Source organism: Zingiber officinale, chromosome 9B (genome assembly GCF_018446385.1).
Source record: "Zingiber officinale cultivar Zhangliang chromosome 9B, Zo_v1.1, whole genome shotgun sequence".
NCBI classification, from domain to species: Eukaryota; Viridiplantae; Streptophyta; class Magnoliopsida; order Zingiberales; family Zingiberaceae; genus Zingiber; species Zingiber officinale.
In genome coordinates this window covers 38,596,717-38,619,721 of record NC_056003.1, presented here as the reverse complement: position 1 = coordinate 38,619,721, position 23,005 = coordinate 38,596,717, and the positions used below count along the sequence as shown (strand labels likewise).

General features: G+C 34.9%; 3 protein-coding genes across 5 annotated transcripts; 1 reads left to right on the top strand and 2 right to left on the bottom strand.

The window, feature by feature from the left end:
- Positions 1-1,443: 1,443 nt before the first annotated feature.
- Positions 1,444-5,837, top strand: LOC122024623 (bifunctional bis(5'-adenosyl)-triphosphatase/adenylylsulfatase FHIT-like). The gene is made up of 4 exons (XM_042583280.1): positions 1,444-2,159; positions 3,668-3,814; positions 5,282-5,380; positions 5,519-5,837. The coding sequence occupies exons 1-4, from the start codon at positions 1,845-1,847 to the stop codon at positions 5,633-5,635; spliced, it is 678 nt and encodes a 225-aa protein (XP_042439214.1). The 5' UTR covers positions 1,444-1,844; the 3' UTR covers positions 5,636-5,837.
- Positions 5,838-8,661: 2,824 nt separating this feature from the next.
- On the bottom strand, positions 8,662-11,060 carry LOC122025234 (60S ribosomal protein L15-2-like). Its single transcript, XM_042584002.1, has 4 exons — positions 10,947-11,060; positions 10,661-10,827; positions 9,166-9,363; positions 8,662-9,062 (listed from the first exon to the last, which is right to left on the bottom strand). The coding sequence occupies exons 1-4, from the start codon at positions 10,948-10,950 to the stop codon at positions 8,817-8,819; spliced, it is 615 nt and encodes a 204-aa protein (XP_042439936.1). The 5' UTR covers positions 10,951-11,060; the 3' UTR covers positions 8,662-8,816.
- An 862-nt stretch (positions 11,061-11,922) lies between these two features.
- On the bottom strand, positions 11,923-22,804 carry LOC122022452 (protein ETHYLENE-INSENSITIVE 2-like). Of its 3 annotated transcripts, none has more exons than XM_042580467.1 (8): positions 22,649-22,804; positions 21,107-21,981; positions 20,606-20,692; positions 20,380-20,487; positions 20,076-20,288; positions 17,964-18,146; positions 13,864-16,401; positions 11,923-12,453 (listed from the first exon to the last, which is right to left on the bottom strand). In XM_042580467.1, the coding sequence occupies exons 2-8, from the start codon at positions 21,332-21,334 to the stop codon at positions 12,151-12,153; spliced, it is 3,660 nt and encodes a 1,219-aa protein (XP_042436401.1). In that variant the 5' UTR covers positions 21,335-21,981; positions 22,649-22,804; the 3' UTR covers positions 11,923-12,150. The 3 variants fall into 3 exon arrangements, with proteins under 3 accessions (XP_042436401.1, XP_042436402.1, XP_042436403.1); XM_042580468.1 differs by having other exon boundaries at positions 21,107-21,389; positions 22,649-22,794; XM_042580469.1 differs by lacking the exon at positions 20,076-20,288.
- Positions 22,805-23,005: the final 201 nt, after the last annotated feature.

Sequence of the window (23,005 nt, the reverse complement as noted above, 5' to 3'; positions counted from 1 at the left end):
TGGTTCACGTGAAAGTAGTTGGAGCACTGCCGCGTCTCAGTAGCGGATGAGGACGCGACACGTGAGTAGTCGGCGACTCGTTGGCACGTTGAGCAAGACGTAATTTTTGTAATTTCTACAGAACAATTTCTACAACCCGTTTATTTTACCTAGAATTTAAATGGCAAATGGAGATGGAGCCCAATGATTGCCTCTCTCATCATCCCAAATAAGGTAGCCAGAGAAGGGTGACTGGTAAAACTGTTTCCTTTTTGGCTGTCGGCAAGAGAGAGAATTGAAATTGATTGGCAATCTTTAATTTTTTCTATTATCAAAATTGAAACTTAATATTATAACCATTTCAGAAATTAAGAATGTAGACAATCAATCATGACAAAAAATGAATACGTTTTCACTTATAATATCTCTATTAATTTATCTCAGGACTGATATGAAAGAGGTAAATCATGAACAACTATTAATCTTTAGAATAATAACTAATACATAAATAAAACATTTATCTTAACTTTATCAAAAATATATACTACTGATGTACTATTATATGTTAGATAATTTCACGAATAATATCCATCTACAATGTCATGATGGATTAATAATTTAAAAAAAATTATTAATTCATGTCACCATGCGACCATGAATTAATAATTTTTTTTATCAAATCTATAAATAAAAAAGAAACTATCAAAATTAATAAATAAATATATAATATTAAGTTCACAAATTAATTTCAAAATATAAATTTTAAATTATCACATAAATATATAAATAAATCAAGTTCTCATTAAAAAAAAATAATATTAACAACTATTTCATTTTAGGCTTGATTTATTTTACTTTAATTATCAATAAGTTTTGAACAATATAAAATTTGACTGAGGCACCGAGCTTTATTCATTTATCACTCTAATAACACTCACATGTTCCATAAATTAATTTAATAATTATTATAAATAAATAATTTGTGTTTCACATATGCATCTCTCTATTGTACTGGACCCATTTTTATCAACTTTATCTTAGACTGTGTCTAATATTGTTATTAAGCTATTGTTGATATATCAAAATTTAGGCATAATATTGGTTAACAAATTTTAAAATGCATTTAAGATAATACAAATAAATATATTTATACAATGAGTAAATATTACAATGATATAGAAGGAATAAATTAAAAAACACTTAATTAGTAGGATAGAATAGAATAAAATTCAGTTAAATATAACTAACGATTATGGTAAGAAATAAAAAATTCAATGATATAAAAGGATTTTTATAATCGTCTTTATTTAATGGAATAAATACTTAATTGTTATTGCCGTTGGTATAATTATTGAAAAATTAAATGGATAAAGTTGAATATATAATTTTTAATGCAGAGCTCGAGCCGTAGACGGACCACAAGGTCGAGCCTATTGGGAATTCACCTTGTTCTCACTTTATTCTGTGCGAAATCACTAAAATACCCTTCGTCGAAGACCCCCTCTCCCCCGGCACCTCACCTAGTCGATAGTCATGCAGGCGCCGGACTTCGACCGCCGCACCGTCTCTGATGCCGTGATCTCGGCGTCGTCGTACTCGAGCACTGACGTCGCCACGAACGCCGCGTCTGATTGGGTGCCGAAGAGGCTGGAGTGCTTGAGCCTGTTGCTGGAGTTGATGGCTCTACTGAGGCGGAGCAAGGCGTAATCGAGTGGAATTAGCTCCGAGGGGGAGATTTTTGACGGCGCCGTCGAAGTGGAGGCGAGCGAGGGGTTGTTGGGAAGAGGAAGGCTATTTTGGTATATTCAAAGAGGGACGGATCTTACTTGGGAATTACTCGAGGTAGGGTTTGCTCTACAAAACTCATGAAGGGATTGTTGCTGCTTGATCTGCGATTTGGACTCGGAGGCCGACGACAGTTGTCCGGCGTTATCTCGCCGCCCGTCCTCTTCGGCTTGCATACACTCTCCCTCACTCCGGCTGCTTCATTTCTCCTCCCTCCGTTTCGGATTCGTTCATTCTGCGCGCGGCCTCCCTCTCGATCTTGTCCCAAGCTTCAGTCCCAGATGACGGAGGCCGAGACATACACCTTCGGCCCGTACAAGATTCATCAGACCGAGGTCTTCCGCTCCACTCCGTACTGTTACGCGATGGTCAACCTGCGTCCTGTTGTGCCGGGTACGCTTTCCCTCGACTATAATTCTCTCTGCATCTCTCTTGAATTCGGTAGTTTTCGAACTTTGGATTGTTCCTACTCACGAAAGGCTTCATATTTCCTTCACTAAATCAATGTAGAGTCTCTGATGCTTCTGTTCAATTTTTAATGCTATGATTCTGTTTATGGTGTTGAAAGTAGATGCCTTTTTGTCATTTCGGTTAGAGTTGGTAGGATGTAGTTCGATCCATCTTATCAGGCACATGTTTGTAAAATCTGATTTTGTTTGTATTTTCTCCAACATAAAAAATTCTCCTTCTTAACCTAAGCATGCCCAAATTGTTCCTGTGGTCGAGTTTTGTTAGTTGCTAAATACTTGTGGACCGTTTCTTGTGTAATTATACAATGTCATCAATAAACATATAAAAGTATTCCATCTGCATGGACTAATCTGAGTATCTTGCCTTTACCCTGTTCTATCTCTTTGTACCATTTTGATCATGATCATGATCATGGAATGCTTGAAAAATTAAGACCATTGTATATTCAGTATTTTCTAATTCTCTTCCAGCATTTCATTACATTCATTTTTTTCCCCCAAAAGAATGCATGTAAAGAATGCCTCTTTGATTAAACTTCCATTCACTCAGCATAATGAGCACATGAATGTTTTCAAGTGCTTGCACATTTAGACCCCCAGGTGATCTATTACTGTCAGGATGCAATTAAATGGAGTAATGTAAAATTTCTATTTTCTAGCAAGCTATCTAATTTGAGAACCATGATTTTATCTCAGTAGTGCTTCCACCCTCTAACTCTGATTGGTATAGCAGTAATAGTTCATTGTTCTTGAGGAAGGTATGGGAACTGCTACTTGTATTGTCTCCTATCTTCTTACTTAAGCATATGATATTGCAATCAAACATCTAATTTGATTATCAATTAGCTATTCATCATAAATAAAGGTCAATCATGAGTTTAAATATATTTTAGAATGTATTCAAGTATCCTGATTTCAGTTTACCTAGGGTTTCCAACTTAATAGTTTGTTTTTTTAATGTTATTGTGCATATGGTGCAGTGAATTTGTGGGAAAAACATATAAAAGTTTGTGGTTTTACCTTCTATATCTCAAGTGCTTGATAACATTTAGTTAGATATCTGGACAAAACACTAACCAGTCATTTATTCTCTTGCAAGATAATCTTGTGTGTGGAATATGATTTTATATTTGTGAATGGTTTCTTTTTAACTGTTTATTTATCAAAAATTATGTTGTTATATATCTCCCCCATTCTATTCACTTGCTTCTTTTATTTTTTGCAGGTCATATCCTTGCCAAATTAACCTTTTTGAAATAGTTGGAAATTGATGATGTATGAATGCATATCAAAGTTTTCTTTCTTGTGCTTTGCAGCTATGTTAAGCGTGCAATCACCATTTCTGATAGCATTTTAGTCCATTATATGCGTCAACAAAATATCTCAATTCAAACATTTTTTTTTTTTTGCACTCTATTCCTTGACATTCTCTACATGTACTAATATGCCCAAAGCGTGAAGTAAAGCGCTTTGTTGATCTCACTGCTGATGAGGTTTGCGATTTATGGCTTACTGCCAAGGAAGTTGGTGGCCATCTTGAGGATTACCATAAAGCATCCTCATTGACGTTCACAATCCAGGTGAGGATGTTAACATTTATTTTGATCTCTGTTTTATGTTTAACTTGACCACACTATTTTGCTTGAGGTCTAGAAGCTTTTCTCAAGCATATCTGCTGTGTTAATGAGACTTAGGTTCTTTCCCATAGTTGATTGGATAATTGCTATCTGTCCTACAAATGCTGATTTATCTCTGGAGTCTGGGGGAAATTTTCTTTTCTTCAAAGCTCTTATTCTTCTTTAGTTCTTTAGGATTAAATCCTACAACTTCAGTTTCTTTTCTTTGGTTTTGTTTTTTTTTTGTTGCAATATTACTGAAGCATGCCCATGCAAGAATTTTAGCATTCTCGAAAAGAAAAAAATATTCAACTATATAATTCACATTTTTTGGCAATTCCAGAGTAAGGATCGGAGTTTGGTTGAGCAAAACTTAGCTATTTAGTCTATGTTAGGAAGTAGCAGATGCCAGAGATTGATTATGTCATCCCTTATGGAATGCTCCTACTAAATTTGACAGATGATTACTATTTATTTTTCCCTTTCTAACTGACTTGATGATTACGAAGGTGTTGCACTAATGAAAACACCATACTTATAAATAACAATTTATTGTTCATCAGCTAACGGGAAGCAATTTAAGTACATTAGTGTAAGCCTTAAGATGCACTTGGATGTGGGGATTCTAAATCTTATTGATTACAAAAGGGGTCTTGAAGTTACAATTTTACCAAATTTCATGGTTTCAAGTTTCTTGCTTGAATTGGCGATGAACTTTCTTATTAAGGAAATTTTGATTCAAGTTAGGTGGATTTTTTTTTTACAGGATAGCCTTTCCAAATCAAAGATAAATACTTGTTCAGACACATATTTGTTGAACTGGATAAATTCATGAGACGCTATTTAGTTCATATAATTTAAGTTCTTTGCTATTGGATTATATTATTATTTTATAAAAAGTTATTGACCTCTTTTGGGTGTGATAATTTTATCTTGGCTAACCTACCAAGAAATACATTAGGCGAAACTATTTGCCAGCTAGGAGCTTCCCCATTGATTTATTTTGTGATAATTTCCAGATCATTCCACATTCTAGTTTCATATTTATAAGGTTGATCCCAAGTCGTTTCTACCCTAGTGAGGTCATGGCCTCTTTTCTGAATCATTTAATGAACCAGTGACAAGGCCTTGAGGTCACCTTGATCTTCTGGTTTATAGGACTAGGAGCTGCTAATTTGTCTCTTTCGTCCTTGCTGTTGTGTATGAAACCTCAGAGCGAACTGTTGTTTGGTCCTGAATTATTCTGTCATCTTGCTAAATGCAATTTTTTTTTTCACTAAGTTACATATTTAAAAAAGGGAAATGTTTTTTTGAAACATACTGTAGATTTGATGTATCTCGTATTCAAATAGCCCTTATTTTGATGTTTATTTATATTGCAACTTTTGTATTGTATTACTAAATCGAGGAGTATATCCTATAATGTCCCAGGATGGACCTCAGGCTGGGCAGACAGTTTCTCATGTGCATATTCACGTTCTTCCCAGGAGAAGTGGAGATTTCACAAAAAATGATGATATCTATGATGAGGTTAGTAGTATTCATGTCTATCCTTTGCCTTGTACAATCACTAAACTTATCTCGGTTAGAACAAGTAATGATGTTCTTATGCGATACATTGCCATGCCACTCAGTTTCATATGATTTCCTCCAATTATTTCTTGATAGATTGATTCGAAAGAAAAGGAAATGAAGGAGAAACTTGATCTAGACAAGGAAAGGAAGGACAGAACACCAGACGAAATGGCCCAGGAAGCAGAAGCATATCGGCGTCTTTTCTCATAAATACTAACAGCAGATGACGAAAAAGGTCCGGTTATTTTCCCGTTTACTTTTACTGGAACTTAGAATAAATGTTATGGAATCCATTCCTGCAAACTACATAGGAAATGGGGTTTAAAATCTTGTTCATTTTACTCCATGGATTTAAGTTTAGATATGTGTAAAACAGCATCTGACTTTTATATAATAGCGTTGCACTCATGAATATATATCTTAAATGTGGTTTAAAACTCGAGAAATCTTATGAAGGAAGCACCCGCAAAACATAGTGTTTTGGAATTGCTATCAATCACCAACATATTGCAACTGCTTCAAGTATTTTTTATGTGTAGTTTAGTAAGTTTCTTGCTATAATTTTGGCCTCATACTACTTCTAGAAAGTCATCTTCTATATCCCTCCTCGTAAATTGCAATTTATTGATTACATTCTTAACCTTGGATTTAGATTTTTTTTTTATCAGCTAGTAGTAGGAGTGAACAAAATCTTGATTGAATCAAAATAATTGACTAAATTAGGAAGTTCAGTTTGATTAATTTGGAAATTCTAGTACTATTATTTTTAAAAAATCTTGATATTTTCACTTTGTCCGGTTTGATATTGATTTTAAAATTTCAAATTCTAGAAGTCCATTGTGATACTTGCATCGGATAACTATTGTGCAATTCGATTGATAAATCGACTATCCAATATCATTGGACTATAATGTCATTAGTTGATTGATATAAGAAAAGTTTGTTCAATTCGGATTAATCATTTAATAGTAAAAGAAAAATTCAATTTTATTTAAAAGAAATTTAATTTGTTTGAATTCGATTTGTTTAGTTTAGTCTGTTCAATTTATAGCTGAATGTTCACCCCTAGTTAGTTGATGTTAACTAGAATGATAAATATTGTCCCTACAGATATAGCCAAATTGCTATTTGATGGTAGATTTGCTTCACATAGAATGACAAGTGTTGCAGTTATAAACTCTACATAATTCATTGCATTATCAGGTTCACATTCTAAAATGAATATGATTCTAAGTGATAATGTTTATTTCGAATCAACATCACTAATGGATCTCAAATAAGTTTTTGATTTTACCCTTTTTAATTCATATATTAAAAAATATATTTAAAAAATAATTTCCCTATTTTTTAAATAACATAAATGTTACCTTAAAATTATCCCTAAAGGTATTTTAGTGTTTTTTTTTCATTTTAATTTGTTTATGTATTCCACAAGGAGCTACTATAAAAAAAATAAAATAAAATAAAATGTACAAGTGTCAAGGAAAAAGTTTTGACATTTATTACCTAATGACTACAAGTAGCAACTGAAAACATAAGACTATTTACTTTTTTTTTCCCTCCTTTTATCTTGGCCTAATTCTTCTTCTTCACACATATTTTTAGTTGGGTATTCCATATAAAACCAATCAGAGTTGCATTTCTCGAGTTCGGATCCTCTGTTCTTAAATTTCTCTGTCCCCGTATCCTTTTATCGATCGGATAGATCAGATTATATCTCAAGGATGTCTTTGCATATCACGAGGATATTGCACACATCTTAAGAATGTCATGATATCTTGAGATGTAATCTGGTCCGTCCGATCGGCAGGGGACACAGGGATAGAGAAATTTAAGGACAGAGGATCCGAACTGACATTTCTCCTATACATATCATACACATTTGAATCTAAATTAATTATAAGTTAGAAAGCAATAATGAAGCTACAAAATCATCACATTGTAACAAATGCAATAAACCAAATAGCTCTGCACGATAGAAACATCTCTGCAAACAGATCTGCAAGCATTGTAAATTAGAAAGCAACAAACAGCTCTGCAAACATTGTAATTCCTTCCTTTTCAAAGGTACAAGAAATCATATTTTGAAATTAACCAAAATACCATATGACAGTGGCGTAGTAAGGATTTCGGAGTAATTTTTAAAAATTTCAAACACTAGTATATGTCATGTCGATTTTCACAATATAAAATCTAAAATTTGAGTTTTAGGGATAAAAATGAACTTAAATTTAAAATTTTAACTTTAATCCTAAGTTCTAGTTCAAATAATGATATGCCGATCCTCAAAATTTATTCATGACTCAAGTTAAAAAACTCGTTTGTGATATCATTTTCTCATAATATTTAACATTCCTATATTGTGATGATATATTACACAACAGAGGCTATATGCATAGGGAGAAAAAAAATAAAAGAGATTTTTTTTTTCAAAAATATCATAATTTTATTTTAAACTAATTAAATTTATATAAATCTTAAATTTTATTAGGTCATAATTTGATCTCAGTTTGAACCAATATAATTATTATTTTTGTGTCTACTCATTGAATTTAGTTTTAACTCCATTCAATTTTAATTTAGTATTTTCACTTCGTGTTCTACATTTAATTTATCTATTTATTATTATATATTTATTTTTAAAATTTAATATTATAAGTTATGATATTTTTTTATAAAAGTGAGACTAATAGATAGTTTAGGTCAAGAGATTTTTAAATATATAATTAATTTTAATTTTCTAGCAACGTATAATGATGAATGATCTATTAAAACAGAGGCAAAGGTTTTTCAAATATATATTATTAATTATTATTTTTTTAAAAAATTCCAGAGGGCTCACGGAGGTGGGCTGTGGCCGATTGAAGTGGGGCTACGGCTGACGGAGGAGATGGGAGATAAAGGAAGAATTACGGATACAGCTGAGTAGGGTTGCGGATAAAAATTGGTAAAGGAAAGTATTAAACCAAGGTCACTTTTAATATTAAGGAAAAATTTTAATGGTTGAAAATAAAATGATAGCTGATTGAAGGGAAAGACACCCCTAAGAAAATGCATTTATATTCTTTTATTGACTAAAAAGATTTCATTGATTATAATTTTTAAACAAGCAAAAATATTTCAAAATACATAGAAAAAATTGAGCAGTTATAACTTATATCTTTTATTTTAACTCATATCCATATAAAAACTCATTTATCAACTAACTGACAGGAAAATAATACTTACTCAAAATATATGGGAATGAAAATTATCAAAAGATTCATAGAGGTCCAAAGTTGAGTAAAATCACATAATTTATAGGACCAAACAAGCACACAGAATAGGTAACTAAAATTTTAAAGTTGAAATCACCTCAAATTCTAGACAAAAGTAAACCATGAAAGCAAGCTTAACGATATCGCCGGAGTGACAACGTTTGGTTCCTCTTCCAAGTTGCTCTGCGTGATGGCTTGGCCTTGTGATGGCGATGCCCTTTGCCACGAAGACCACGATACTTCTTACCAGCTGAGGTGAGCCCACGAAGCTCGCGATGCTTGTGAACCCCCTTGCAGATCCAGTTAATCCTTGGGTCATTGCGAATAACAGTGTGAGCTGCATCAACAAGGATGACCTCGAAGTATTTGTAGGTCGAATCCTGCATAACATGAGAGTGCAAGCAGGTTCATTGGCAAATCCAGAACATCAGGAATACCTTGATGTATACCGTTCAGTAGCATGAAAAGGAAAACTAATCTCACCTCATTAACCCAATAAGAGTTTAGTACCCTGAGGCCTCCCAACTTTCGTCCAGCTCTCTCCTCTGCGACTGACCGCTTGTTTCTTTGGAACTTTAGCTGAGTGATACCTTGATTCTTGGGTTTTCCATAGACGATACCCTTTGGAACTGGCCTCTTCCTCCCACCACGTCTAACCCGAACTCGATAAATGACATAACCCTGGGCACACAAAATCGAAATATTACTTAATGGAGATTGGAGGGCTAAAGTCCTATAGCCAATCCACTAATAGTTAGTCATGCGGTCAAATCACCTCACAGTGCATATGTATAACAAAGTATATTATTTGATCACAAGAAATTTACAATCACAAGCAAACAAATAATAAGTAAAGACATAACACAACATATTTCACACAAAAGTGATGAAAAAGAGGAAAGATGACAGGAGTTCATCAGTGCCTCAGACTTGCGATTTCAGCTGTGAGAAGAGCATCAAATGGGAGAGGCAGTTAAGGGTGCAAGAGAAGTAGAGATGCCAGGAGTGATTGATTAGATTGTGTTTCAAATTTTTTATCAATCAAAATTGAAATTGCTAATGCTGTGCAAGGCCATAAATAATCTTTATTCAGCAGGGACAATTGGTCCTGCTGAATTAATCCCAACCAACTTAATCTTAACAATAACTCAATTGCTGCAACTTATGTAAAACATTATATAAAGATTAGCATAGAAGAATTACTAAGAACTTGTTTCATATGGTTAGGATCTTGTAAGAATTTCATTAATGCTAAATATCCCTATAAAATTCCCTTGAGCTCTGGTATCAATTCTTTTTTAATGCTTAATCTCCCTCTTAGTTTCAGACACTTTGAAGATTTCCCCCACTAATGCTCATTCCACCACACACAAATCTAGAGAGACATGACCGACATCAGTCAAGGAACCAACAAGTTATACACTGGTGCAAATTAAATGATCATCTTGTTCTTCTTCTCCAACTTACTGACTTGGATATATGAGTTTATACGTACAGCTCAGATAACTGCATCAATAAGGAAAATCCAACTAAAATGTTCCTTAAAATATAATTTTTAAATCATGAATAAACAACTTTAAAACAACAACAAAATCACACAAGTAAATTCTCATTTTGTTCCTCTCCAACTTCACTGACGTTGGTATATGAGTTTATTCATACAAGTCAAATAGTTGTAACAATAAGTAACATCCAATTAAACTGCTTCCTAAAGAAACATTCTTTAAACCATCTATCATTTAAGAATAAAAATTGCCCTTGTTGCTACCATACTGCTGATAAAGGAACAGAGTTACAATTCAAGTAATAGCAACATATTAGCAGAGAAAATCCGAAGGACTTCTTGAAACAAGAACACAATGCAATTTAGTCGAAAGCAGCCAAAGATCTAGCATGCAAAATTCGCAAATAGCAACGCGGATTGAATCACAGGAGAGAAATTAAAAAAAAAAAATTGGAATTTGATATTTGATCGTACCTGCTTTGCCTTGTAACCGAGACGTCGAGCCTTGTCAGGGCGCGTGGGCCTGGTGACGCGCACGATGGACGGGAGCTGACGGTACTCCCAACACCGCACCCTCTGCAGGAACCGCATCACATCCGACTGCTTCTTCCTCCATAGCTCCGACACGTACTTGTACGCCCCTGGAAGCACAGATCCAAGATAAAAAAAAAAACCACAGAAAAAATCAATCAAACACTGGAAGTCTCCAAATTGATGACGAGGAGTCAGCGATGAGAATCATCCTGGGGAGGCGACTCACCCATGGCCTTCGGCTAGGGTTTGCAGTGGGCGCGGCGGGGACTGAGAGCGAGAAGGGTTAAAAGCGAACGACGAGTCCTTTTGACCGTCGGATTCAGTGATAATAATCACGAGCGTCCATTTGACAATAATCATTTTGCAATATAACCTCTAATTAAGCCAGCGGTAAAAAATCTACTCGTCGAATTTCTTTATAAAGGGATATCTTTTTATTTACACATTAATTTTAAAATAAATACACATAAATTTCAAAATACAATAATTTAGTAACACCTTAAAAATTATCAAGTGTCTTATATATATATATATTATATGTGTGTTAAAATAAATTATATTTTAATAAATAATATATGTAGAATATTTTTATATAACTTTTTAAAAGAATTAATTAAAACTATTTAAACTTAATCAAAATTATTTTAACATAATCAAAATAAGATAAATTTAAATAATTTTAATTAAATTGAAAAAGAATATATTTTGATATAAAATGTTCTATGTATAATATTTTTAATCAACTTGTATTGATTTATTTTAATATAATAATTGTCTACAACAATATAGAATAAATATATTTTTTTGAAATAAAAAATATGTTGAGATGAATTAAATTGATAAAAATAAATATTACACTTAATTTTAGTCGAAAGATCGAAAAAATTATATTTTTTAATATCACCGACAACCTAAGATATTTATAGAAAATTATTGCTCACAATTTATTAATTCTAAGATATGAAATTTAAAAAAAAATTATAACAGTCCATATTTTTTTATATAAAAAATAATAAAAAATTATTACTAATAATTATTGAATATGAAAAAAAATATTAACATAATTTAATTTAAACTTCATCAAAATTAATTATTAAAGAATCTATATTCTTAATTTATAGTATAAGATACGTAATCATTCCTAGCAAATAAAACTCCCTTTCAAATTTCATCAAATACACAATAACTGTAAAATTAGATCGAGGAAGAAACTCACAATTTATTACATTTTACAAGAGAAGAGATCCAACAAAATGGATTTTGTCTCTCAAAAAAATTACAAAAAAAAAACTTCAAAAACAAAACAAAACCATTCAGACAATAATTTTACACCTCTGTTGTATTTCGATATAATTTGCACTCTTATAACAACACCCATGGAAGGCAAACACAACTCTTTCAACCATGCCGAGCTCATGTCCCCTTGGAAACTAGTTTGATAGCCGACGTTTGTATCGCTTCAAAACGGAGGCTAAATTCTCTTTCCCTTTAGGAAATGCAATGTCTCCGGCAGCAGTACCTGTTCTGCCCTTGCGGCTAGCAACTGCAATTTCAACATCCTTAATGCTCTCAAGGATCATACATGAAGTCGTGAAGGATCCTCCGACTGGCATTTCAGCTTTGTCCAGGAAACTTTGCATCAAACAGTTGTTACTATCATTTGGTTGGTCTTCAAAACACAAGCATGCTGTGAGCGGAAACCGGGGCTTAAGGAATGCAAGCTCAAGAATTCCCTGTATCGAGATGGAAAGGTAATCAATGTGCAGTGAATGACCAAAGATTAAAGGAAATATGCATGACGTAGCACAGCGGAGAGAAAAAGAAATTACAAATTATATTAACTCAAAAACTTATTATATGAGATCCTAACACCCTTGTATAATTTGATATCATAACCTCTTCTTTATAAAATAACTGATTTTTTAAAATAAAATCATAATTTTTCTAATAAAACCTAATAGGCTTTTCTTAAAACACTAAAAAACTTTTTAATTTTTTTTAATAAATTATAAAAATTAATGGTTTAGACAACTTTGAATAAATCTAAATAGAATCAAATTCTGGACTGCGTTAATGCATTTCTATCACCAACAATATACCAACTCCTTTGTTCTTGACTGTTACTGCTTACTGGAAGATATTTGAAAATAAGGTTAGATGAGATGATTAAGGGCAAAAGGAGCAACAAGGGGTGTGACAGGCATAGAGCATTGAAAGATAAAATATCTGAAAACAGATCTAGGGGTAAGGGCGTGCTAAAGGTAGAACAAAAAAAAAAAAAATGAAGCCATTTCTAAAAGCACAAAAATCCTATATAAAAGAGTCAGAATTCACCCAAGAGATGCTCCTGAAGGACACAGGTTTTTGCTCGAGTAGATATGAACTTTGTATGCTTGACAGCATGCACAAACTAGTTGTATCTTTACAAAATAATGAGCCATCTCATGAGGTTTTAGTTCAGAATTTTAGAAGATTAGGTTGCTCGATGCAGTTCGTGATAAAAAAAAAATTGATGGGTTTGACCAGTAGTTATTCTGTCTTCACATGAAACACTGATGTAGTTTTGAGTGAGTCCAGGTGCTAAGGCAAAGAACAATATTTTGGATATGCATAACAAAGAATAACGAAAGTGAGCACCTTGATGGGGCCCCGTTAGGGATGAGGCATTCAGTGTGGCATATGGGCTTAAAGACCCCATGAAGGTTCCTGATCAGTTAGTCTATTAGGGGTCACTCTTTGAGTTCTGCCACACTCATTACCCATCATGAACCCGCTCCCTAACGCTAATAGACTTTATGATTGGCACCCACTTAATTTTTGTTATGCATATCCAAAATACATTGTTCTTTTGCCTTACACATCAATGTCGATTTCTTCAACTCAAAAGCAGGACTTGCCACTTTGTATTAATTACCAGGATATCACCCACTGAATTCTCCAAGAATCAGGCACAGCAAACTTAATGGTGGCGTCATTTGACTTGATAAGTATTATTAGTTTAACTCTTTGTTTTAGTGGGAAAAAAACATCAATAGCTCTTCACAGTTGTCAGTGAACAATCAACACTATCCTATTGTCATGATTCTGGTTTAGCTCAATCATAATGCAGAGATTTCTTAACTAATGTTGAGAGAGAAATTTACCTGAAGCCGGTTGAGAACATATGTATATTTTCCCCATAGCTCTGGCCGACTCTCAACTAGTGACAAATCCAAGATGCGTCGAACACACCAAACTCCAAAACTCACAACAAGTGATGCCCGCCAAATACAATCATCTCCGCACTTAGAAATGTTTAAAGGAAAAGAAGAATTTGTCTCCTTGTCCCGCTGGACCGAAGTGAACTTATTAGTGGAGGAATAGTACTGAAGTTCACTTGAATATACTCCATGAAAATCATCAATGCCATGTCCCCACACACTTTTCTCATTGAGAGCAACTTGATTAATGAGTTCCTCATCAGAACCACCGTCGGGTCTGAAGAGCCAATCTGATCCTTCCAAGTTCAGAAGCCTCTGGATACAAAATCTAAGAGAGTGAAGTAACTTGGATTCTGATTCTGAATAAGAGAAAATTTCTCTAGGGGCAAGTCTTGGTTTGTCAGAGATTATTCTTTTTCTTGTCTGGTCTCTTTCCATCACTCCAGACAGTTGTTCAAATGGTTGTATAGACCAAAGTGATTTGGCATCCTGGTTCATGCTTGACTGAAGCGAGAAGACATTGTCATGGAGTTTGGTCGGGGAAATTTGATCAAATGCTAATGGGATTCCAGTCCCAGATAAAATGTTATTGTATTGTGAATTTTCCAAGGTCATCTGACCCAAAGATGATCTGGGGCCTATAGGCTTCTTCATCTCGCTTAACAAGGAATTCCTGCAAGCAGAAATAACAGCAGAAATATCTGGAGAACTATGGTATTTCTTTGCATAAGCAGAAGACCCAACACTACCGCTAGGTGGTTCGATCAAGGAGTGGTCATAGTAAGATGATTCAAGCATTCCTCTGTTGACTCTCGGTGCTATTGGACTCTGCAAAACAGACGATCCAGCAAAGCCTAGTCCACTCTGTCTATGAGCATATAAGACGGAATCTCCAAGGCTTGGAACAAGTGGTGAAATAGATTTAATAGTAGTTTGAGGTTGAGAAGTATACGAGGATAAATAATTTCTCCCTGTCCCATTTCCTTTCCAATGAGATGCCATCTGGTACCCATGTATTGTTGCAGGCTGGAAATCCCTATCCTCAGAAAACTGTGGCATGTGTAAACTAGAGTAAGGTCTTTGTATAGGTTCACATAGACTTCCAGAGGATCTTTGCAAAAGAGAATTTTCCAGCAGCACGTCATGGGACGAAGGCGTAATTCCTATAAAATTCAAACTGGACAAACTCCTTCCATTGGGAGAGTTATAGCCCATTGAATATGTCACTTTGGTATCAATTCCCAATAAAACGTCATACTTTTTCAGCATTGCTTCTTGTGTTAGGTTCCCATGAAAATCAAAAAGACAACCCCAGAACTCATCCAAGATCACTGCCAATTGACGCCGAGATCCACGGCCCAATCCAGACAATCTTGATAAGCTCCTGTAGTCATTATCAAGACTTTTTCCTTCAGCACTTTGAGCAGATGAGTTCACAGAATACCCTCCAGAAATAGGCTTTGAAAAGGATTCTTCAAGTTCCAAAGTCCCTTCACTACTTTTATCTGTGTAATCAGTTTCTATAGAAACATCCCTTAGGATTTGCCCTTTATCGAACTTATCTAAGACACCAGGATCAGACAAATTATCACTAGATGTCTCATGCGCAATTTCCAAATCAGTATCAGGAAAGGATTTAGCTTTCACTGCATGATCCACTAAAGAGGAATAATGAGCAGTATCTTTGAGAACAGGCACAGATTGAAGAAATTGATCTTCAGTATGTACAGGTGTGTCCAGCGGATGAAGATGGACCTCTACAACTAATTTATCCTGCTGATTCCCCACAGAATTTCCCAAAGCAGGTTCCAGTACAGCAAATTGATTTTCTTCAGATGATATTTTGCGGTGATCAATATCTTCTGTCGCCTGAGTTAATTCATGCCGATATTTTTGAACATTGGAGGTCCATAATTTCGTTTCTGGTCCACCACTTTCAGAATTCAGTGGTGTAATTGCCAGATGAAATGTAGAAACAATTGAAATACAAGAAAGAAGCAAAATCACAACATTAAAAACTGCCCTAGTGATTCCTGTAGCTCCTCCAATGTTGTTAACCCAGCTAGTATTCCCCAATAACATGTCTTTTATGAAGATGATATTGGAAGCAAAAATCCCAAAAAAGGCAAACAAAGCCAATATTTTCATATGTAATGAGAGTTTAAAGGATCCCATCAGCGAACTGGATGATGCAACTCTAAAAAGAGAAACCACAGAAGATGGAAGAAGCATAGCTTGTACAATTTGGCAAAAAATAAACAACTGATATATCCCCGCAGGACCAGCACATTTTGCACAGCAGAGAGCTACAACAATTGAAGGAGATCTAACTAAGAGATGATGAACCCATGAAGAGATCTTTGCACCAAAAAGATAATGTAAGATTAGTCGCCCTCCAACATTGTAAGTTAGAGAAGTAATTTGACTAGAGAAGAGAAGGACCAGAAAAATTGCTACAGGTGCAATAGGAGTCCTAAAAACCTGCAGAAGAAAACCAGAAATGCAGAAGTTATCAGTATGCAAGTCAATGAGGAATGAAGTGTTACTGGCCCCACACATTTTTCTCAGGATAGCAGTATAAATAATTTGTACTGATATAGTGATATGTTGGAAAAATAAAAGATGCTGCAAGCAGGGTAACAAATATACCAAACATTTTACACGAACATGTCATAGCACAACTTGGAAAGCTTTCTTTTTTAACTTTTTAATCAATAAATGGTGAACCAATATTTTGTAAACACTAAACCAATGTTTTTGCAGAAGTACACAAGGAGATCAGTACAAATAGATGCAAGTACTATCTGGAATACTGCATCAATCTAGTTGTGATTCTCCAATAGGACAATCCTAATGTGAAGAAGAAATGACTAAGTGTGCAAATGACCAAGCAGAAATAAGAATGTCAACTTCCATTTTTGAAAATTGATGAGAGTACTATCTGGATTACAGCATCAATCTAGTTGTGATTCTCCAATAGAACAATCCTACTGTGAAAAAGAAATGACTGTAATGACCATGCAGAAATAAGAATGGTGATCTTCCATTTTTGAAAGATAGGTCAGACAGGGGGTTACTTTTGTGGTGATGATAAAAGATATTTGAAAAGAACAATAACGTTGGAATTTCCAATGAGGAAGAATTGAACTGTTAATGAGTGTTATACAGTTTTAGTTGAAAAAGGCACCTTGAACTACGTCCAAAGTTTATTTAAGCTCCACACCACCAAAAATTAAAACATAAATCCATTTCACTTCAATCATACAATGAAAGAACTCTTTTTTTACTGTTTTGCACATAGTGCATTGTAATCAGATTAAACTTTCTGCTGTGCATGCCTTAGTTCAATGTCATAGTACCAACAACCTGCCACTATCACATTGGATATTATTTTCAGTTTATGATTCCAATCGTGCAGGAATTTTCAACGTCATTCTCTAAATTTAGACAACCCTATGATTAGCTGGCATTTATAAAAGGGCAGTTCTTGTAAAACATTAATCCTAAGGAAATTTCACATTCAAATACCACGCAGCAGATCCAATTTTCTTAATTTGCAGATGATATTATAAGTTATATTGTTAGCCAACTTGATGGCCTGCTTCTTGTAAAACAATAATGCTAAGTAAGCTCTCATTCAAATACCAAGCAGCAGGTCCAATTTTCTAAATTTGCAGCTGATACTAAAAGTTCTATTGTAAATCAAGTTGATAACCAGTTTATGGTCTTTGTATATATTATTCCGGTGAGTGTAATCACCTTTTGCTACAATTGTATATATTATTCTGATTTTTTTTTAGTAGCAACTAGAACAGATGTCCAGTGACAAAACTGAGAACTTCATCAAAATTCAGTCTTAATGAAAAGATGAAACAGCCTATCATATACTCCTGGGAAAAATAGATTATGAAAACATTGGAATCTGGTCTTTCCAGCAATACCAGGCGACTCAAAAATCAGCTTCTTTAACAAGCATATATAAATATTACAATAAAAAAAAAAGAAAAAAAAAAGAAAGCTGCGAAAGAGGTGAGGTGAATAACCTGATCCATAAGCAAAGAAACATCTTGAAAGCTGAACATAACATTTGTTCTGCTAAAAACAACTGCTGCTGAACTCATCAGCGTATAATTTACCAGAAAGATGCTGGTAAAAATGAAGACGATTGCAAAAAAGTGGTCATGAAACAAGGCACCCATCGAAGCATTGAGGAATGTCTTTTTTTGCTGAACACAAGTAGATTGATATTCAACATTTGGAACATTCAAATAAATACTTCTAGTGGTTAGTGAAAGAAACTCAGGAAGAAATAATAGAAACCAGGCTCATATGGTTGCAAGAAACACAGTCCTCAGAAATATGACTGCAAACAAAGACTAAAAATACTGAATCATGCCGATTATACCGAGAAACTATTTTGAAATCAATCATAGCAGCACACACTATACAGCCATATCAACTTACTACAGAAGAAACATACTGTTCCACAGCAGAATGATTTTCTCTTTTTTCTTCAGACCATTACATCCGTCCTACATAAGATGGCATTCTGTATGTTGTAGATTTTGCTGTTATTACAGATATTAGACACCTATAGGGCGCTAAAGACCCATTATACAAGGTTGCATGTGCTCGATTGAACAGATGCGTGAACTTCAAAAAGTATAAGAACAACATATAAACGGTTTAAAATACAGGTTCTGAAACCAATTTCAGTCCCAGATCAGAGCAGTTTCACAAGGGTGTCAACTTGTGCTGCCCAGCACAGAATGGCATAGGTCAGCCCTTGAACAGCTGCTCATGGTCATCCTAACCAATGCAAGGACAGATGCCCTTCTCAGTCAGCCAACATGAACTCTAGCATCATCAGGAACCATGCCACCATCAGAGAAGAGCAGCACCTTGATGGCCATGCAATGGAGGGCTTGCATCATGTGTTTAAACCTACAACCAACACTGAAGTGTAGCATGAAGGTGATGGAGAAGAAGTCATGACCAACGTGTATGGTCATGAACACCCTCCACTTTCAGGGTAAGTAGTGAAGCTTGATCAAATTGAGCAAGTCGTCAATGCGAAGGAACATCTCCTGCAGCTCCTTGAGCTATCCCTGACCTCCTATGAGTTCTCCAGCAGATTGTTGATGTGTCATATGCACAAAGGATGTACACCAATGAGGTCAACTTGTGGGAAAGGAGCAGGGACCATATGGACATGGCCAACATGAGGGCCAATCAGGATTGGCTTAGCAAACAAACTTATAATCTCTCGTTTAAGAAAAGGAAAAAAAATTGACCTTTTCACCTACAATTTACTGTTTGTCCATTACTTCTCCCCAAGTTAGAAAGGAAGCATTGGACGTGGTTTTAGGATCTGTTGGCTACCTCATTGAATCCACTCCCTCCGGAAGTTTTCCAAGTAAACTAGGGATATGGAAGTCTGTAAGCTCTAATCCACCCCTTTCCATGGATTTGAAATCCCTCCCCTCAAGTAAACAAGCCCTTAGTGTCAGCATTTGCAGTCCTTTTCATCTACTGCTTATGACAGAAGCAACATTGTATGTAGACTTTAGTCCAACTACTTCACCCAATTGGTTTCAAGTTCATTACAACCAATATTCCTTTGCTCCTGTTGGATTCTTGACTATTTCTGATTGTTTATCACACTTTTCCATCTGATTTTCAATTTTCCAACAAAGATTGGATCAGTATCAAACAATCTAGCTCAGAACAGTTTTCCTTTGCACAATGGATAAGAACACTACTGGAATATTAACTGAATACAACTTTACAGACAACAACCAGTCATAAACTCAGCTAGTTGAATAGGTCTCTACTTGTAAATTATGGGATAGATGTTTGTGTTTATAACCAACTCTATCAACTTTTGCTTTCCTTAGGACACTAATCCTGGACTACTGTTCATGATAAGGTTTGGTTATTGTTGTTGTTGTAGGATACTAATCCTGGACTACTGTTCATGATAATTTTCAGATTATCTTCTTCAAGAAGGATGAGAAAATTATGCAATTTCTAACCAAAAAGAAGTTGAAGTAAGGTGATATAGCTACAATAAATATATAAAAGTTGCATACAAAGAATAGCAGGAGCAGTACACAACAATGAACAACAAATGACTGCATCATAGAAACCTTTACCTGCACAATTTCAGAGTGAATGTAGAAATTATGTGCCATTATGTTTGCACCAAGAAGAGCCACTAATAAATATGAACTCTCCCCAATCAGCTTCGGAAAAAGTACATCATTTACAATTGGAATTTCAGGTTGACTGATTAGTACCCCAAAAACATAAAATAGCAAAGACAACCCTGCTATAATTGTGTATATTGTTTCACCCAAAAATTTGCCCTGCACCTCAACCAGCATGTATATGCAGTGAGCATAACCAACTCCATTTCTGCATGAAATTGATGATGGAAGAAGGATAGGATTAAATTACCAGTAAGATGACAAGAGGCAGGAAAACAGCACCCAGTGTAGCCAAACAAACAGAAGTCGCTAGGTCAACACCAGTAAAAAGGTTGATCCCATTTGCAATTCCTAGTATCTGATCAAGCAATTTTTTTTTTTAAAGGCTCATCCGTGGAAAAGAAATTTACTTGTATTGCAATATTTGGGATGATAAAAGATAGAAAGAGGAATCTATCAAATAGCACATTAAGTACCATAGTTAGTTCAGAAGTAATCATGGACAGTGCAACTTGAACCCCCAATATCATGCATGTCAATCTGGAATATTCCTCGCTACAAATCTTTTGCAAAATCAACAAACACAGATGTTAGCATATAACTTGATTTTGCTACAGAGGATGAAGACATTAGTCAGACAATTAAATCAAAATTGAAACCAAATTTAGCCAATTGATAACATATCAATCTGGAACTTATATGTGCACATCATATTCAAGATTACAGTGAAAGGACAGTTCTGGTTCCAAGGAATTTCAATAAGACTTTTTGTGATATTATTATATTTACTTTGATTTAAAACTTACAAGCCATAACACTAGTTGGAAATACAACTTTCCATCATAAAATGCTGCATCACCAAAACTGATGCAGCATCATTTTCCACAAAAAACAAAGTATATCAAATAACAGACACAAACAGGTTTTGGAAAAATACTTAAAATCTACTATAACCAAATAACTACAAAATTTAGTACCTGGGCAAGATTTTTTCGAGTGACCATGCCAACACAAGTTGCGAGGTATTGGCAAAAAATGGCAGTTAAGTTGAAGAAGAGCACAAACAACATGAGATCATATCCAAATTGGATCCCACTCTCCACAGCTACCACCCACTTTCCAAGGTCAATGTATCCCACAGATATCACAAGTGCAGGCCCAATAGAAGGAAGTAGATGAGAAGCTATATGCCCTGCTGTTTCCATGGCTTCAAAAACATACAAAGTAGAAGTGCTGATTTCTGATTTGCTATATCACCGACTGGGGAAAAAAACACTTTCACATGGATCAAATTTGGATCAACAGCAGTAACTCGACAAAGATCCACAAATTACATGCATCATCTAGTTGAAATTCAAAAAATCACCACAGATTTTTTATCGATCTAGTGGAGAAAACAATAAGCTTGGGTGAAGCCATCCACTATATTCAGAAGCGTAGAAGGCAAAAACCATGACCTTGTAAACCTAAGGATATTCTTCAAATACTTTCTTATGCAGCAATACAATTGTCTTGACGTCAGTCGTTAATATCAGCATCACCTCTAAACCAGACAGAAGCAAACAAACTTAACAAAGCTCCTGCAAGCAAATGAAAATCTAATCCCAAGGATGTCTTCACTACATGGCATGATCCCAAACAACGACCTGGACAGGTGCAAAGAAAATGGATTGAGGAAGCTGCACCTTCTTCCTTACATATGGCTTGACCATGTTGTACAAAGCAGATTATCAGAATGTGCAAATGAACATAAGTGTCTATCAAGCAAGCTTCAGGTCAGCAGCCTAAGCAACAACCTATATATATTTAGACCTAAAAGCCTATTTCAAATATCCCATTTTCTTCTAATCACCTGCAATCAGTACCAAAAAGTTTGTAAAAATTTTAAATGGTAACATAAGAAACATTTTGTCTAAGACTTAGTCTAAAGCCCAAGAATTCACTAACTTAATAAAAAGAGCAATTATACCAAATATGGAAGCTTGTCCAAAAGCAAACATATCTAGTAGATGAGAACTTCTTAAATAAGTAGCCAAGTGAATGCTACTAACAAATATGAAATGAGGTAAAGCGTGCACTAATATAAATCAGTCAAAATAAATCCACCTTCATATGGTACCCCAAACTCCTCCACTTATATAAAAGCATATGCACCCCAGTAAAACCTCTCATTTCAATATCTATTTTTCAGACTCAGTCTCCTAGATAAATGAATACCAACGAATAGATTCTAAGCTCAAAATCGGATTTTGACGTTCAATCCTAATGATTCCGCTGAAATCGTATTAAAGAACATATCGTTCGTACACGAAATTGGTCTTGCTCCAAATTGACTCCCAAACTCGACCAATCCCCCTGAGGAGCCAATCCAATGGGGCAAAAGAAATCCACGAAACCACAAAAGCGCACAAATAAGAAGAGAGTAGAAAGATCCCGAAAAAGAAGAATCACATCCCTCGAGATCGATTCCTATGGATTTCTGATTCTTGGTTAGAAGAAAGAAAAAAACAAAACTGTACCTTGAGCTCACTTAAGACGTCAGATTCCCGTCCGTAGCCACCATTATCAATCGACTCTTCCTCTGTTGCCTCAAATCGGGAGAAGCAGAGGAGAGAAGCGCGCTGAAGGAGTAGGAGAATCGTCTCTCCAGAAGCTCCTTTTTCTCTTGGTTTTTTAATTTCATACCACGCATCTTCTTCTTTTCCGGATTAAGTCTTCTGTCTACCTTCTGTACCTGCGTTATGATTGCTTTACGTGGATGGACCCCAAGCGGGTAGCGCTGCACGTATCACAAGTAAAGTATGCGTAGTGCTGATTAAGTGCCGTTTTTGCTCAAGTGTTAGACAACTCAGCAATCGAGTCCCATCCAGCGACGT

Coding starts and splice junctions, on each gene's coding strand:
- LOC122022452 (XM_042580467.1), bottom strand. CDS start 21,334: ATGGAAACAGCAGGGCATATAGCTTCTCATCTACTTCCTTCTATTGGG. Junction 20,488..20,605: donor TTACTTCTGAACTAACTATG/GTACTTAATGTG, acceptor TTGCTTGATCAG/ATACTAGGAATTGCAAATGG. Junction 12,454..13,863: donor ATGTTCTCAACCGGCTTCAG/GTAAATTTCTCT, acceptor ATCTCGATACAG/GGAATTCTTGAGCTTGCATT.
- LOC122024623 (XM_042583280.1), top strand. CDS start 1,845: ATGAAGGGATTGTTGCTGCTTGATCTGCGATTTGGACTCGGAGGCCGA. Junction 3,815..5,281: donor CATTGACGTTCACAATCCAG/GTGAGGATGTTA, acceptor ATAATGTCCCAG/GATGGACCTCAGGCTGGGCA. Junction 5,381..5,518: donor ATGATGATATCTATGATGAG/GTTAGTAGTATT, acceptor ATTTCTTGATAG/ATTGATTCGAAAGAAAAGGA.
- LOC122025234 (XM_042584002.1), bottom strand. Junction 9,364..10,660: donor TCGGTTACAAGGCAAAGCAG/GTACGATCAAAT, acceptor TTGTGTGCCCAG/GGTTATGTCATTTATCGAGT. Junction 9,063..9,165: donor ACTCTTATTGGGTTAATGAG/GTGAGATTAGTT, acceptor CATGTTATGCAG/GATTCGACCTACAAATACTT.